Source organism: Syngnathus acus, chromosome 12 (assembly GCF_901709675.1).
Source record: "Syngnathus acus chromosome 12, fSynAcu1.2, whole genome shotgun sequence".
NCBI classification, from domain to species: Eukaryota; Metazoa; Chordata; class Actinopteri; order Syngnathiformes; family Syngnathidae; genus Syngnathus; species Syngnathus acus.
Window position 1 is genome coordinate 990706 of NC_051097.1, and position 15804 is coordinate 1006509.

The 15804-nt window shown below is 42.3% G+C and overlaps 1 protein-coding gene and 1 long non-coding RNA gene across 8 annotated transcripts in view; both read right to left on the reverse strand.

Annotated features, from left to right (window-relative positions):
* The window catches only part of LOC119131444, a 546859-nt gene that overhangs the window by 270904 nt on the left and 260151 nt on the right, over positions 1–15804 (reverse strand). The gene's annotated exons all lie outside the window — the stretch shown is intronic.
* mapkap1 (MAPK associated protein 1) overlaps positions 1–15804 on the reverse strand; it is a 75193-nt gene that overhangs the window by 48758 nt on the left and 10631 nt on the right. For 3 of the 7 annotated variants that reach the window (XM_037265833.1, XM_037265829.1, XM_037265832.1), the window contains exon 2: positions 11531–11832. In XM_037265833.1, the coding sequence (XP_037121728.1) occupies positions 11531–11813 (283 nt within the window). In that variant the 5' untranslated portion in view covers positions 11814–11832. Of the gene's footprint in view, positions 1–11530; positions 11833–15804 lie in introns of those variants that run through there. The other 4 variants (XM_037265837.1, XM_037265834.1, XM_037265831.1 and 1 more) reach the window with 3 other exon arrangements.

Here is a 15804-nt window from a genome sequence, read left to right on the forward strand (position 1 = left end):
TTCAGGTTTCAAACATACAGATAAACTGTATATTTTGTGAAGATTTAACACCATGTGCTATACAAATGTAAAGTAAGCCTTTCTCGACCTCTATTGTAAAGAATACGTCTGCATCTCTGGCTGCTTTGGGCATAAAAGAAGAGAGACTCATGGTGTGGCCCCCATCCTCCCCTCAACTCTATTGAGAACATTCGTAGCATCATCAAATGAAGTGTCGATGATGGCAGGAGGCAGTTCCTGTCCTCATGCAAAGTAATTGAAGCAGATTCTGTCCAAAAACAAATTCAATGGATGGGAGAAATCAGACGCTCCTTTTGAACAAGGGGTCCTATGTTCAAATGTAACTTCACCTATAAATAGGTTGTGATTTTAATTGTGTTTGATTTCAATTACCGTATTTTCCGCACCATAAGGGGCACTTAACAGCCTTTAATTTTCTCAAAAAACGAAGGTGCGCCTTGTAATAAGGTGCGCCTTTTGTGCGGACCAAACTCTGAAATAGGTAAAGTTGTTTTGTGTGGTTTTCGTAATATGCAGGTGAAATATGAAGACCGGATGAAACAATCAGAGGACATTATGTTTTACGTAGATCAGGGCAAAAAAACAATCAGACAACTAGACATAACGTACTTACGCTGCCATTGGTAAATAAATACTATCGTTTGTGCTAATCTATTAAGTTGTTTTATGTGGCTTCTGCCACACAGAGACGTAATAAACAGGCGTAATATGTTGACCAGATGAACCAATCAAAGGACATTACGTTTCACGTAGATTGGGGTGACAAACCAATCAGAGGACTTCACGTAACACGTAGAGGACATACCTCCGCCGCCATTGATAAATAAATAGTATCGTTTGTGCAAAGAAAACAGCATTAGGATCTTCTAAAATGGGTTAAAAAGCTTGTTTGGCAGGTTTGTAATAACCTGCAAATGCTTTTAGTTTCACAAATGACTGTTTTTTTGTTCACACTGATAGACATCAAGGAACTTTTATGGTTGTTGGCATCCACAACATTACATTACACTCCGCCTCTCCATAATCAAGCCACCTCGTCTCATCTCATTCCGTAACATCAAGGACATAAATACTAGGGGTGTAACGATTCATCGATACACATCGATTAATCGATATAATGCTCTACGATTTGTTGGCATCGATGCTAAACGTAAACATCGATCTATATCGCCCGTTTTTGACCTCGGACATTAGACGCGACTTTATTTTGAAATCCAGTTCATTGTTGCTTGCTTCCTCTTTCCGGGAGCAGTGCGCGGCGTGTTGTGTTGTGAGCAGAGCAGGCACGTGAAAGGGGAGCCGACAACTACGCGGCTCCTGGGCTGGTGCTATGGCTAGTGTCCAAGAAGACGAGGAAATTCGCTCCCCTTTGGGCTTCAAGTCATTCGTTTGGAAGCACTTTGGATTCCAAAGAAAAGATGGCTCAACGGACAAGACACGTGCAGTTTGTAAATCCTGCCATGCGGTGATCAAATATTCAGGGAACACCACAAATCTCGCCGCACATTTAAAGAAAAAACACGACATCTCTTAGTAGTTCAGTAATGCACTTTAAAGTTAATGGTAGTACAAAAAAAGAAAGAATATTCATTTTTCTTTACTTATATGAGAAAAAATATAGGAATTTGATAAAGTTCAGTGTTAAAATAAGCACTTTGTATACTACAATACTCTTGTAATTTCCTAAATAAAGAGTTTGCAGTACCTTGTTGATTTTGCGTATGAATTGTTATAAATCAGGATATTGTTCTATATCGATCGTAGAGCACTATATCGTGATGTATCGTGAATGAATCACAGCAGGCTTTAAGATATCGGCAAATATCGTATCGCGGTTCTTTGTATCGATATGATATCGTATCATGACAAAACCCGCGATTTACACCCCTAATAAATACTGACATTCTCTCCTCCATCATTGCCTCTCTACCATACCCGGAGTCTTCCTCTCCTGATGAACTGGTTCTCCACTACAACAACTCACGTACCAACATTCTCAACTCCCTCGCTCCAGTCAGAACCCGGTCTGTTTCTTTCACCCATTCTGCCCCCTGGTTCACCCCTGCGCTCCGCTTCATGAAGTCGAAAGGACGTCAACTTGAACGCCTCCATAAAAAAACTGGTCTCTGTTCACCTGGACATGTACAAAAAACACATTTTACAGTACAAGGACTCTATTGCTTCAGCCAAATCCACTTACTTTTCCAGTCTCATTTCATCCAACCGTGGGAACCCTAAGGCTGTTTTTTCACCCCTCAACAAAATTCATCAACCCCAAGATCTCCTACCCCCCCCCCCCCCACCTCACTCCTTTTGTTTTTCACTTAAAAAATTGACAAAAATCCACCAGCAACTGAGCCCCTCTTCCCCTTCTCCCTACTCCTCTGAACCTCTCTCGTGCAGTCTGCCTTCTCTTCATTTCAACTCCCTGATCCCTCTGCTATTTCTGCTCTCATCTCCAAATCCAAATCGTCCACATGTCAGTTAGACCCACTTCCTACCGCCCTGGTCATATCCTGCCTCTCCTCACTGCTCTCTCTCATCACTGCCATCATCCACTCCTCTCTCAGTAGTGGTTATGTTCCTGTACATTACAAAACTGCTGCTGTCTCCGCAATTCTTAAAAAAGCTGGGTCAGATCCCAACAACTTCAATAACCTCCGCCCCATTTCCAACTTACCTTTCATTTCTAAAATTCTTGAAAAAATTGTTGCCTCTCAACTTCAATCTCATCTCTCACGAAATAATTTATTTGAACAGTTCCAGTCCGGTTTCTGCCCCCGCCATAGCACCGAAACAGCCCTCTTAAAAATCACCAATGACCTCCTCACTGCAGCTGATTCCGGTTTACTCTCCATCCTCATCCTCCTTGACCTGAGTGTGGCCTTTGACACTATCTCTCATTCCATCCTCCTCAATAGACTTTCCTCCATCGTTATCTCGGGCACCCCCCTCGCCTGGTTTTATTCCTACCTCTCAGGCCGCACTCAGTTCATCCAACTTAAATCCTTCCGTTCCCAATCCTCTGCTGTCTCCACTGGTGTCCCCCAGGGCTCTGTCCTGGGTCCCCTCCTTTTCATCACCTACTTCCTCCTCCCTCTTGGTCTTATTTTCCGTAAATTCAATGTCCTCTTTCACTGCTTCGCGGATGACACCCAGCTCTATCTGTCCAGCAAACCCAACTCCACCCTCCCTCCCTCTTCCCTGACTCATTGCCTCTCCGAATTACAAAAGTGGTTCACCTCCAATTTTCTCAAACTTAACAGTTAAAAAAAAAAAAAAGTTAAAGTTAAAAAGTTAAAGTTAAAGTCCCAATGATCGTCACACACACACCTGGGTGTGGTGAAATTTGTCCTCTGCATTTAACCCATCCCCGTGTGATTTTAATCCATCCCCTGGGGGAGAGGGGAGCAGTGAGCAGCAGCGGTGCCGCGCTCGGGAATCAGTTGGTGATCTAACCCCCCAATTCCAACCCTTAATGCTGAGTGCCAAGCAGGGAGGCAATGGGTCCCATTTTTATAGTCTTTGGTATGACCCGGCCGGGGTTTGAACCCCCAACCTTCCAGTCTCAGGGCGGACACTCTACTACTAGGCCACTGAGATGGTACAGTGATAAAACTGAAATCCTTTTAGTTGGTTCTAAATCCACTCTATCAAAAGTTGACAGTTTCTCCCTCCCCATTGACAGCTCCTTAGTTTCCCTCTCTCCCCAGGTTAAGAGTCTGGGTGTCATCCTCGATGGCACACTCTCCTTCTCTTCCCATATCAACACCACTACCGGCAATGCTTACTCTCATCTCCGCAATATCAATCGCCTACGCCCCTCTCTCACCCCCCACTCCACCTCTATTCTTGTTCACAGCCTCGTCACCTCTCGTCTTGATTATTGTAACGCTCTCCTCTTCGGTCTTCCCCAGAAATGCATCCATAAGCTCCAACTGGTCCAGAATTCAGCTGCTCGAATCATTTCCCAAACCCCTTTCTTCCATCACATCACCCCCATCCTACAGAACTTGCATTGGCTTCCGATTCAAAATCCTCCTCCATACCTTCAAAGCTATTCATAACCTTGCCCTTCCCTATCTGTCTCAACTCCTCCACACAGCCACCTCCACCCGCTCCCTCAGATCCTCATCTTCCATCCACCTCACTGTCCCCTATGCCCGGCTTACCACCATCGGGAGCAGAGCTTTCAGCTGCTCTGCTCCCAAACTTTGGAATACACTTCCGCCTGACATTCGCAATATTGACTCCCTCCCACAGTTTAAATCCACTCTCAAGACCCACCTATTCAGGACAGCATTTCATCTGTAGTTGCCTTCCTGTTGTTTTTTTTAACATATTTTTCACAATCTTCTTTACTGTTTGCTATTGTTTTAATTTGTTTTTAACTTGTTTTTAACTTCTTAACTCTTGTAAAGTGACTTTGAGTGACCTGAAAGGCACTTCTAAATTAAATGTATTATTATTATTATTATTATTATTATTATTATTATTATTATTATTATTATTAATGCTGCACACTACAACATACTGTAGGTCACAGGTCCTACTCTGACTACCGTATTGGCCCGAATATAAGACGATGTTTTTTGCATTGAAATAAGACTGAAAAAGTGGGGGTCGTCTTACATTCGTGGTCTAGACATTATACCCATTCACTTGTGCGCAGCGGTAAGTTAAAGGTTGCTGATATCGACCGAGTATGTTGCTGTGATCGTGAACGTCTGACAAAAAGTGAGTATATACATTTCATTGTTCCTACTGTCCACTGTTGTGCCGTTTGTCCGATCGAGGTTTGCTTCGTGTGCGCGCCATTTGATTGACAGCTCCGGCGCGCTCCTTTAAGTTTGCCTCGCATCTTAAGAGTAGCCGTTACACAGCGGCACGGCAACTAACGGTCGCCAGCAAATGTATTTTGTTGTCTCGATGACTTATGTTTGGTGTGTTGCTGAGAGTATTTCATTTATGGTTATTTAGTATAGCGGAACCGTTACGCGCAATTAGTTTATGTAATGTGTGCCATCTACTAGTGTTGTGACTAGTGTTGTGTGACGTGCTGTATTTCTGTCTGTTGCAGAACCACACACACACACGCACACACAAACCCACGCACACACACGCGCACACACACACATTACACACACACCCCACACACCCTTCATACAATAATCACACACACAAGAATCACATTCACACACCAAAAGACTCACCCATCTACACTACACACACCTACTATATACCCTTTTGCCAGTTTGCCTGTATGTCCCTATGAGCCACAGGGCCTGTTACTTTTTTACCAGTTATTCAGTAAAGCAATCAAAACTGAACCACGTCTTCCCTCCTGTGTTCTGACCGACACCCGGGGACGAAAAGAGCATAACCATCCGAGCCAACCCCCTATACCAGGGGTGGGCAAACCTTTTGACTTGCGGGTCGAATGGGGTTCTAAATTTTGACTGGGGGGCCAAACCAGGAGCAGATGGATGTAATGTTTGTGTGAAGTAATATAAACGACATTTAAAGGTCATTGCAGAAATAATATGCTTTTTCTCTCAAAGACATTGTTATAATCATTTGTTTCAGCTCATTTTCTGTATAAAAATTAAATTTGGTGTTCAAAAAGTATTTTTTCAAACTTGAGTCTTGAAAAAGAGGGGGTTGTCTTATAATCAGGGTCGACTTATATTCGGGCCAATACGGTATTATTTATATAATAAATGAAATTACGTGATTTTTAGTACAAATGTAAATAAGTCTTAAAGGTGGATAGCGGTTCAAAAATTTAATACCTTGTCAAATGGTATTTACTACTTTTGAACGCTTTGTGTACCAGCGACGAGCATACTAGTCATCGACATTAATGACGCAGGGTACTGTCGACGAGTACTCCCATCAGCTTATTTTTATTTTATTAATGGGTAGATAAGAATCCCGGCCACCTCTCCACTTAAAATCAAGTCATTGTAGTGATTAACCCCGACCACTTGATGGCAGAGTTGCTCTAGCAGGCTCATAGAGAGGTGATGTAAACTGTAAGCCCAGCCCACATGGGAGGACAATGGAGAATGTACTTGTAAATTAGGGAGGAAGAAATCAGAGAGTGAGCGAAAATGGCAAAACGGAAGCGATCGGCTATTGTTCTTCGTGATTGCGGTAGAGCAAAACAATGGAGCAAATTTAGAGGACATGGCTTTGAGTACGCGACAAACACCGAAGTCTACTTCAAAAGCCACCGCCAGCTCAGGCATACATGTACTGAGTGGCAATTGGAGTTTTGGAACATGGTGAAACAGAAGCGATCGGCTTTCAAGCAGCTTACAATCGAGCAAACCATTGCTTGTCTTGAGTGCGGTACAGCAAAACGATGGAGTGAATTTAGAAGATGTGGTTGTGAGTACGCGACAGACATGGAAGACCGCATCACAAGCTAACGCCGGCCAGCTCGGGCATGTGTGCTTTGTGATACAGTTCGGACAGCCTTTGTAAATAGCAAAACACGCACACGCATTGTGAGCACACACGCAAACATCTCTGTAAATAGCCAAAAAATTGTAGAAGGTTGTTAAATGTGAAAATGTTGCGGTTTGTGCACGCTATCTACAAACTAGATTCGGTTGAAGTTGGGAAATTGTGTAAACTGTAAATAAAAACAAAATACAATGATTTGAAAATCCTTTTCAACCTATATTCAATTGAATACACTACAAAGACAACATATGTAATGCTCAAACTCAAACTTTATTTTATTTTTCAAATAATAATTAACTTGGAATTTCATGGCTGCAACACGTGCAGTAGAAGTTGGGAAAGGGCATGTTTACCACTTCGTTACATCACCTTTCCTTTTAATAACACTCAATAAACGTTTTGGAAGAGAGGAGACTAATTCTCGTAGCTTCTCATGTGGAATTCTTTCCCATTCTTGCTTGATGAACCGCTTCAGTCGTTCAACAGTCCGGGGTCTTCCCTGTCATATTGTACGCTTCATAAGGCGCCACACATTTTCAATGGGAGACAGGTCTGGACTGCAAGCGGGCCAGGGGAGAACCTGGACTCTTTTACTTCGAAGCCATGCTGTTGTAACACGTGCAGAATATGGCTTGGCATTATCTTGCTGAAATAAGCAGCGGCGTCCATGAAAAAGACGTCGCTTGGATGGCAGCATATGTTGCTCCAAAATCTGTATGTACATTTCAGCATTTATGTTGCCTTCACAGAAATGTCAGTCACACATGCCATGGGAACTAATGCACCCTCATACCATCACAGAGGCTGGACTTTGAACATTGCGTTGATAACAGTCCGGATGGTCCGCTTCCTCTTTGGTCTGGAGGACACGACCAGTGTTTCCAAAAACAATTTGAAAAGTGGACTCACAAAACACATTTCCATTGTGCATCAGTCCATTTTACATGACCTCGGGCCCAGAGAACCCGGCGGCGTTTCTGGATGTTGTTCATAAACGGCTTTTGCTTTGCATGGTAGAGTTTTAACCCGCACTTACTGATGTAGTGACGAACTGTATTTACTGACAGTGGTTTTCTGAAGTTTTCCTGAGCCCATTTGGTGATATCCTTTACACACGTCAGTTTTTAAGGCAGTGCCATCTGAGGGATCGAAGGTCACGGTCATTCAGTCTTGGTTTCCGGGCGTGGCGCTTACATGCAGTGATTTCACCAGATTCTCTGAACCTTTTGATAATATTATGGACTGTAGATGTTGAAATCCCTAAATTCCTTGCAATTTTGCTTTGAGAAATGTTGTTCTTAAACTGTTCAACTATTTTCTCACGCAGTTGTGGACAAAGTGGTGAACCTCGACCCATCCTTGCTTGTGAATGACTGAGCATGTTTGGGGAGGCTCTTTTTATACCCAATCATGGTACCCACCTGTTCCCAATTAGCCTGGTCGCATGTGGGATGTTCCAAATAGGTGTTTGATGAGCTTTACTCAGCTTTCTCAGTATTTTTTGCCACCTTCCCCAACTTCTACTGGACGTGTTGCAGCCATGAAATTCTAAGTTAATTATTATTTGGCAAAAAACAATTAAGTTTATCAGTTTGAACATTAAATATGTTGTCTTTGTAGTGCATTCAATTGAATATGGGTTGAGAAGGATCTTCAAATCATTTTACACAATTTTCCAACTTCAACCGAATCCGGTTTGTAATATGTAAATAAATGTTTTTGCCATCAAAAAGACGTTTTCATTACTTTTGTTCATGTTTTATAGAAAGAAAGGGCTGTTGAGATATTTGAGATGTCACGGAACCAAAAAATATTACAGTCAAACCTCTACATATGAATTTAATTCATTCCAGGACCGACCTCGTATGTTGAAATACAGTCAAACCTCGGTTTTCGACCACAATCCGTTCCAGAAGGCGGTTCGAGAAGTGAATCGTTCGAATTCCGAATCTATTTTTCCTATTACAAATAATGGAAAGAATTTTTATCTGTTCCAAGAGTAAAACAAACGCCTTTTTTCAGCATTTTTTCATTTGCGTATTTTTGTCCGATCGCGCAACTGCAGCGCACCGCCGAACGCGCAACCGTAGCTTAAAATATTTTTAAACTCCTGATGTACTTTCCAAAATTTAAGTGGACCTCAGTGCGCAGGGAGCTTAATTTGGTCCGATCGCGCAACCGCAGCGCGCCGGGCGCTCACTGTTGCATTGCTTTAAGAGCGTCTTTGTGTTTTAGGATGGCGTTACTGCTTTCACTTGTTTTCTTTGGAGGTATGATTCGGGGTTAATCCTCAAAGTAACGAAAGTACAATAACGAACGGAGTCAGTCGGCATCCGGGCCGCGCGGTCGGGTTTTCTCGGGTCCTTTCGGCTCATCTCGCGAGGTTCGACCTCCGAATTTTGTTCGACAACCGAAGCAAAAAAAAAAAATCTAAAGTTTTTCGTTCGGATTCCGATTTGTTCGAGAACCGGGACGTTCGAAAACCGAGGTTGGACTGTAGTCGCATGTTGGATCAAATATTCCCATAAGAATACACTGTAATTCAATTAATTCGTTTCACAGCCAAATAAAACAACAATAACGCCCTAATAAACACTGCAGATATACCGTATTGGCCCGAATATAAGACGATGTTTTTTTGCATTGAAATAAGACTGAAAAAGTGGGGGTCGTCTTACATTCGGGGTATAGACATTATACCCATGCACTTGTGCGCAGCGGTAAGTTAAAGGTTGCTGGTATCGACTGAGTATGTTGCTGTGATCGTGTGCGTCTTTGACACAAAGTGAGTATATACATTTCATTGTTACTACTGTCCACTGTTGTGCCCTTTGTCCGCGGTTTGCTTCGTGTGCGCACCGTTTGGAGCTGTCAATCAAACGGCGCGCTCCTTGAAGTTTGCCTCGCATCCTACGAGTAGCCGTTAGAATAGAATAGAATAGATCTTTATTGTCATTGTCACACATGTACAACGCAGTGGCACGGCAACTAACGGTCGCCACCAAATGTATTTTGTTGTCTCGATGACTTATGTGTGTTGCCGAGAGTATTTCATTATGGTTATTTAGTATAGCGGAACCGTTACGCGCAGTTATGTAATGTGTGCCGTCTACTAGTGTTGTGTGACGTCAGAAGTTGAACACAACACGAAGTTGTGCGCGCGCGCGCGCGCACACGCACACACACACACACACACACACACACACACACACACACACACACACACACACACACACACACACACACACACACACACACACACACACACACACACACACACACACACACACACACACACACACACACACACACACACACACACACACACACACACACACACACACACACACACACACACACACACACACACACACACACACACACACACACAAAATGTGTTCAAAATGTCTTTTTTCAAACTTGAGTCTTGAAAAAGAGGGGGTCGTCTTATAATCGGGTCGTCTTATATTCGGGCCAATACAACGAAGTCCGATTATTTGGGGCATCGTTCGTTCGCTGTCTAGCTGGTGAAAAAGTAGAAGCTTCGGAGTAAGGACAGAACATACACATAGCAATAAAACAAAAGCATTATATCAGAGAGATGTAAAAAGAAATAAATACAGAAATCATCAATAAAATGGTTTTTTTATTGTCAGTCTACCGTAGAGACATATAGAGATACATACGGTCCGTAACTTACAGGATGCGAACTTCAAAATAACTTCGCTCTTGTTTTTGTATTTTTTAGTTTTTTTTGTTCAACTTATATGACGTTAACATAACGCATATATGGCGTTGGCCTTCTCACATGATCATTTCAGTGATCGTTTGCCAGCAATCTCGTCCTTTATCCACACAAGCAAAAGGCATTCCATCTCTTCCAGGGTAGGGCTGCGACATTTACAGATAATGGTGATCCTCTTCGATAGCTTGACTGCTTTGAGGACTTCCTTCTGCTTAACGATCGTCGAAATTGTTGACACGTTGCTACGGCCATATTGTTTCGCAATCTCACTCACACACTCTTCGCTCATATTTTCTGATATTTTTTTTTTTAATTGTAAGGGAATCATCACTTTCTTCATCACTACTACCATTTGTGTTAGCCTTCTTGGGATATGATAACGTGACGCTGACGTCATCCGGACGTGCCACCGTCTAGCGGGCCAACCATGATGACTTATGTTGGGAATTACTTTAGATATTGAATCAAATTTGATCAATTATCCCATCGTATGTTGAAAAATTTGTATGTTAAAGCAATGGTATGTAGAGGTTTGACCGTAGTGTCAAAATCGGAGTGTGCAGAAAATACGTCTTGCACAAAAATCTCCTTTTCTCCTTATCTGTCTGAGATTGCTGATTTGAGTGAAACCAAGCTATTTTCAAAATAAAGAACGGTATAAGTTAGAATCATATTTTGTTTGTGAAAAAAGAGAGTCTAATCTTTGGTACCACCTGTGTATATATAGCCATAGCGCACAATAGTCTTTAAGTCTTAAAAAATTTGTCAAAATGCTTGAAACCAGCTGGGATTTTAGTTTTTTTTTTTTTTTTTAAACGCTTGGCATGCAAAGAGTTAATGGCCTTATTTTTCACTAATTTCGTTTACTACCTTTAAATACCTTTTACAACCCCGCGTATATCTTGATACAATGTGCCTTACAGACGATCTACTGATTTTTCGGCTTCATGAGATCGTCAACACGTTAAATTCTTTCACAATCTAATATTGTCGTGTCGCCCACCACTAATTCATTGTATCTGACCTTGTAGGATCTTCCGAAGCCAAACTTGTCAAGGCGAGAGCCCCAGAGGAGTGCATATTTTGGTATTTTTTATTTATTTATATTTGTTCTAGATTTCAATGGTTATCTTGAACAATGTCAATAACAGTTTTAAATAGGCCAAAATGGTCACACAAACCCTTCAAACAGCACAAAGCGGGATTTTTGCCTGTCCATGCAGAAATTAGTGCAAGAAAGACCTCACAACAAACCTGTCCTGCTCATCAGAAGAGCCTTTAAGAACAACCTACCTGTGTTAGAGCGTCGTCGGATGCCAAAGTCCCAGCTGGAGGTGATGTCCATAGACTGGGAGAGGTCACAAGTGTAACCGTCTGTCATGGAGCCAAATCCCTCATTTAAGGAACTCAATATTGCTGACTCATAGCCGCTACCAGGTACCTGAGTCAGATGACATTTCTCCAGATCCACATCCTGATCGATTAGGACCATTTCACACATTCCTGTATCATCACTGGTCACGTGGGATTGTCTGATGTGGGCAAGAATAATAGCTGGATTGTCCAAGAAGGCCATTTCTTCACCTTTGTAAAAACTGAGACAGAAATGAAATTAGTTTATTTTCCTAACTTTACCAACAGCCATTTAAATAACTTCAGTTGTAAAAAACAATAAAAATCAGTAAAAACTATACCATAATTTCTGGACTATAAGACGCACCTGATTATAAACCACATCAGCTAAAATTAGGGGAACATCTTGTTTTGTTTGTATAAAAGTCGCACCTGACTATAAGCCGCAGGTGTTTTAATGTTTAATTACCATTTTAAGAGAATATACACAAAGAGGATTGTCAGGAAAAATATGGTTCTTTTGGAACGCATACCTTTTATTAACATAACGTTTATTGCTAGAGATGAAGGAGCTCTGCAAAACATACAAAAAAGTCTCAGCGACGACCGTAATAAACTTAACGTGCAGGGAACACTAGCAACACACAACTAATAATAAAGAAAATGGGACCACTTACAGGGGTAAAGTTGGCAATGCGATACGAGCTACACGTGAAGCTGCAGAGAAGACATGGCCCGGGAAAAAAATAATGAAAAGGGTGATGCAACAAGATGCCATCAACAACAACCTAGTGCCCTCGAGTGGCCGGAAGATACCTCTACAATAGATGCAGCAGCTCTATTTCTTCCGTTAAGAGCGCCATCATATGAATTTCTTTTGTCCCCTATAATGAGGGTTTGTGTATAAAAGCTTCCTTTCTCCAGTCTCTTGTTCGTGTCAATTGTTTGACTGGCGGAAGGACATGCGATCTACGCACCACTCTTCTCCCCAGTGTCCGTGTGTCTTGTCACATATCCCTCCGCCAAGCAAAGCGGGGCCGCACAACAGCGCTCCACAACCTTTTTAGTAATGTGTATAAGTGTGTTAGACATCACAAAAAATCCATAGATACGCCACACTGGTGTAGTTGACATAAAAATCACGAAAAACCCATAGATACGCCGCACCGGACTACAAGCCTCAGGGTTCTCAAAGCTTGTGTATAAATATATGTGTATATATTATATTTTATTAGAGCGCCTCAAAACCTGCATTGGTATTTCAGGGTCAGCACTTTGTTGGTTTAGTTCTTATCTCTCTGACAGGACCCAGCCCTTCTCATATAGTGGGGCGCGCCCTGCGATACCACGGGGGGCGCATGTGACATCAGGGAACATGCTTTTCTTTTGGCTGTACTAGATTAAAGGGTAATTAGACATCCACTGCAATAGGTGGGAGTGGCGGTATCACTGGAAGAGTGTGCGCAAGGAGTATTCGCTCTACAGTGTAGAGCGCACGGAACATACGCACACACAGCACAGAGCAGGCGATAAAAAGTGTATTGGGACACCATGGAAAAATATTTAACAGGGTTGAAAAGAACGGCGGAGAGAGACAGAGATAAGAGAATTGAGAGTCACACGTAAGCTAAGACAAGGAAATATGACGAAGCGTACGTAGCGCTCGGCTTCAGTGTGACTATGATGGGAGACGAGGAAAGACCGGTGTGTTTACTGTGCCTTACAATGTTGGCAGCGGACAGTATGAAGCCAAATAAATTAAGGCGGCACTTATAAAGTCATTGCACCCCAATCACGCTGATAAGATGCTTGAGGTTTTTCAGCAAAAACGGGCTGAATATTACGAACAATCATCCCACTTTGTGAATTCTACTTCAGTCAATCAGCAAGCACTGTAAGCATCCCACTTTGTGAATGCTACTTCAGTCAATCAGCAAGCACTGTAAGCATCATATAAAGCAGCGTACCAAATTGCCCAGTGCAAAAAAAAAGAAACCCACACCATTGCAGAAGAGCTGATACTTCCTGCAGCCGTGGACATGGTCTCCATCATGTTGCCTCATTTTGATTAAAAAAACAGCACAAAGTGTTTTATTCGTTTTTGTTTTGTAGGTTAAAATGTTTTGTATATTGTGCTCCTGAGTTAATTTTGCTGATTACTTTGAATTGAATATTATTTATTGCTGTTATTTAATTTAATATTATGTATGTTTATTATTATTTTATTGTATTTTTTTCAGCATAAAATGGCAGTTGGTCAAGAATATTTATAGTTTGAATAATTATAATTTATATTTTAATTTCAGGCAAAGTGATGCACTTTGAATCTGTTCTGTTACAGACTAAAAAACAATATTACTCAAGTTATTCTTTATTGTAAATTGATCTTTCTTTCTTATTTATTTTTTGTTTTCTTTAATGTTAATAACATGGGGGGGGCGCAAAATGTTTTCTTCTCCCTAGGGGGGGGCATCACAGAAAATGATTGAGAAGCACTGGCGTAGTCCATGGCAACCCGACCTCTGAGCTCAATGTTATATGTGGTGTCCCGCAGGGATTGGCACTCGGACCTAAACTATTTCGTATTTATATGATTCTGCTTGGGGACATTGTATGTAAATCTAACATTAGTTTTCATGGTTATGCGGCTGAAACCCAATTATATAAGACGTTATCAATGACAAATCCGCGGGATTGTTATAATCTTGAGACGCGCCTTGCTGAGATTAAACAATGGATGTCTCTCAATTTCCAACATCTTAACCCAGATAAAACCGAGATTTTGTTATATTTGAGCAAACACTCTCCTTTCAAAAACACATTAAGAACATAAATAGAACTGCGTTTTTTCACCTCCGCAATATAGCTAAGATTCGTTAGATTCTTTCAACTTGTGATGCGGGAATTATTATACATGTGTTTATTACGTCGCGCCTTGAGTACTGTAACGTATTGTTCTCTGGTCTTCCTAAATCCAGTATTAAAAGTCTACAGTTGGTACAAAAAGCAGCGAGGCTGCTCACACGGACGAGAAAATCTGATCACATTACCCCAATATTAGCCAACTTGAATTGGCTTCAAGGTTCTTTTATTAACCTATGAAACATTGCATGGCTTAGCGCCTTCATATCTTGTCAACCTAGTTGTCTCTTACGTTCTGTCTAGAAACCTTCGTTCGCACAGCGCTGGTCTTTCAGTGACTCCGAGGGCCAAAAAGAAGTCCGCAGCTTCTAGAGCAGTCTCTATTCGGCTCCAGAGCTTCGGAATGTTCTACCAATACATTCCGCGCCGACAGAAACAGCGAACTAAGCGGTAAATCCCGAGGGGGTGGGCTGTGTGTTTACATCAACAACAACTGGTGTAAAAATGCTAGATCTGTCGCCAGCTACTGCTCTTCGGACATTGAGCTTTTGACTTCTTCTTCTTATCGTGGCTACAAGGCAGTTAGTTACAGGCTTGGCTAGATGTGGTTCAGCCACAGCTGAACACATTTCTGTCCCTTCTCGTTAAACTCTGCTAAATCCGATGCTGTGCAGGGATGTTCCAGCAGGGGGCATATGAGGAGGTGTTGCGTGGTCTGTGGTTCAGTGCCACAGTCACACTCAGTGTTCCGATCATGCAGATGTCCCCATTTGGCGACAGTGACTTTTGAACGTCCAACACCAGATCTTAGTCTATTTAGGCATTTCCACGTTGCATAGTTGGTGTCTGCTCCTGAGGGCATTGCCTCGCTTGCCTTAAGCTCCATTGTAGTTTCTGGTGGAAGATTGTCAAGTCTTTCTTCCCACCGAGTGACTCTTTCACTGCCTATGCTCGGTGTTCTGAGGGGTGGGACACTTTTCAGAAAACTTTTCCTGGACTTAAGGCGGCTTTTGGCTGGTATTTGGCCGAAGAGAGGATGTCTTTGGTCAGTGGACTGTTGTTGCCGCTCTTCCTTGCTTGCTGCTTGTCTACGTATCTCTGGTGGGGCTATTCCTGCCAGGATGTACAGGCGCTCTGTAGGCGTTGGTTTTAGACGGCCAGTGATAAGACGGCAGGTAGCATTTAGGGCGGGGTCCAGCTTCTTGGCATGGCTTTTGACTGTTAACTGCAGACCCTTCTACCTGCCCAGGGAGTTTACTGTTATTAGCATCACTGCTGTGTATGTGCCTCCCAGCGCTAATACTAAAGAGGCCATGAGCGTTCTCTTTCGGACAATCGGTGAGCTGCAATCC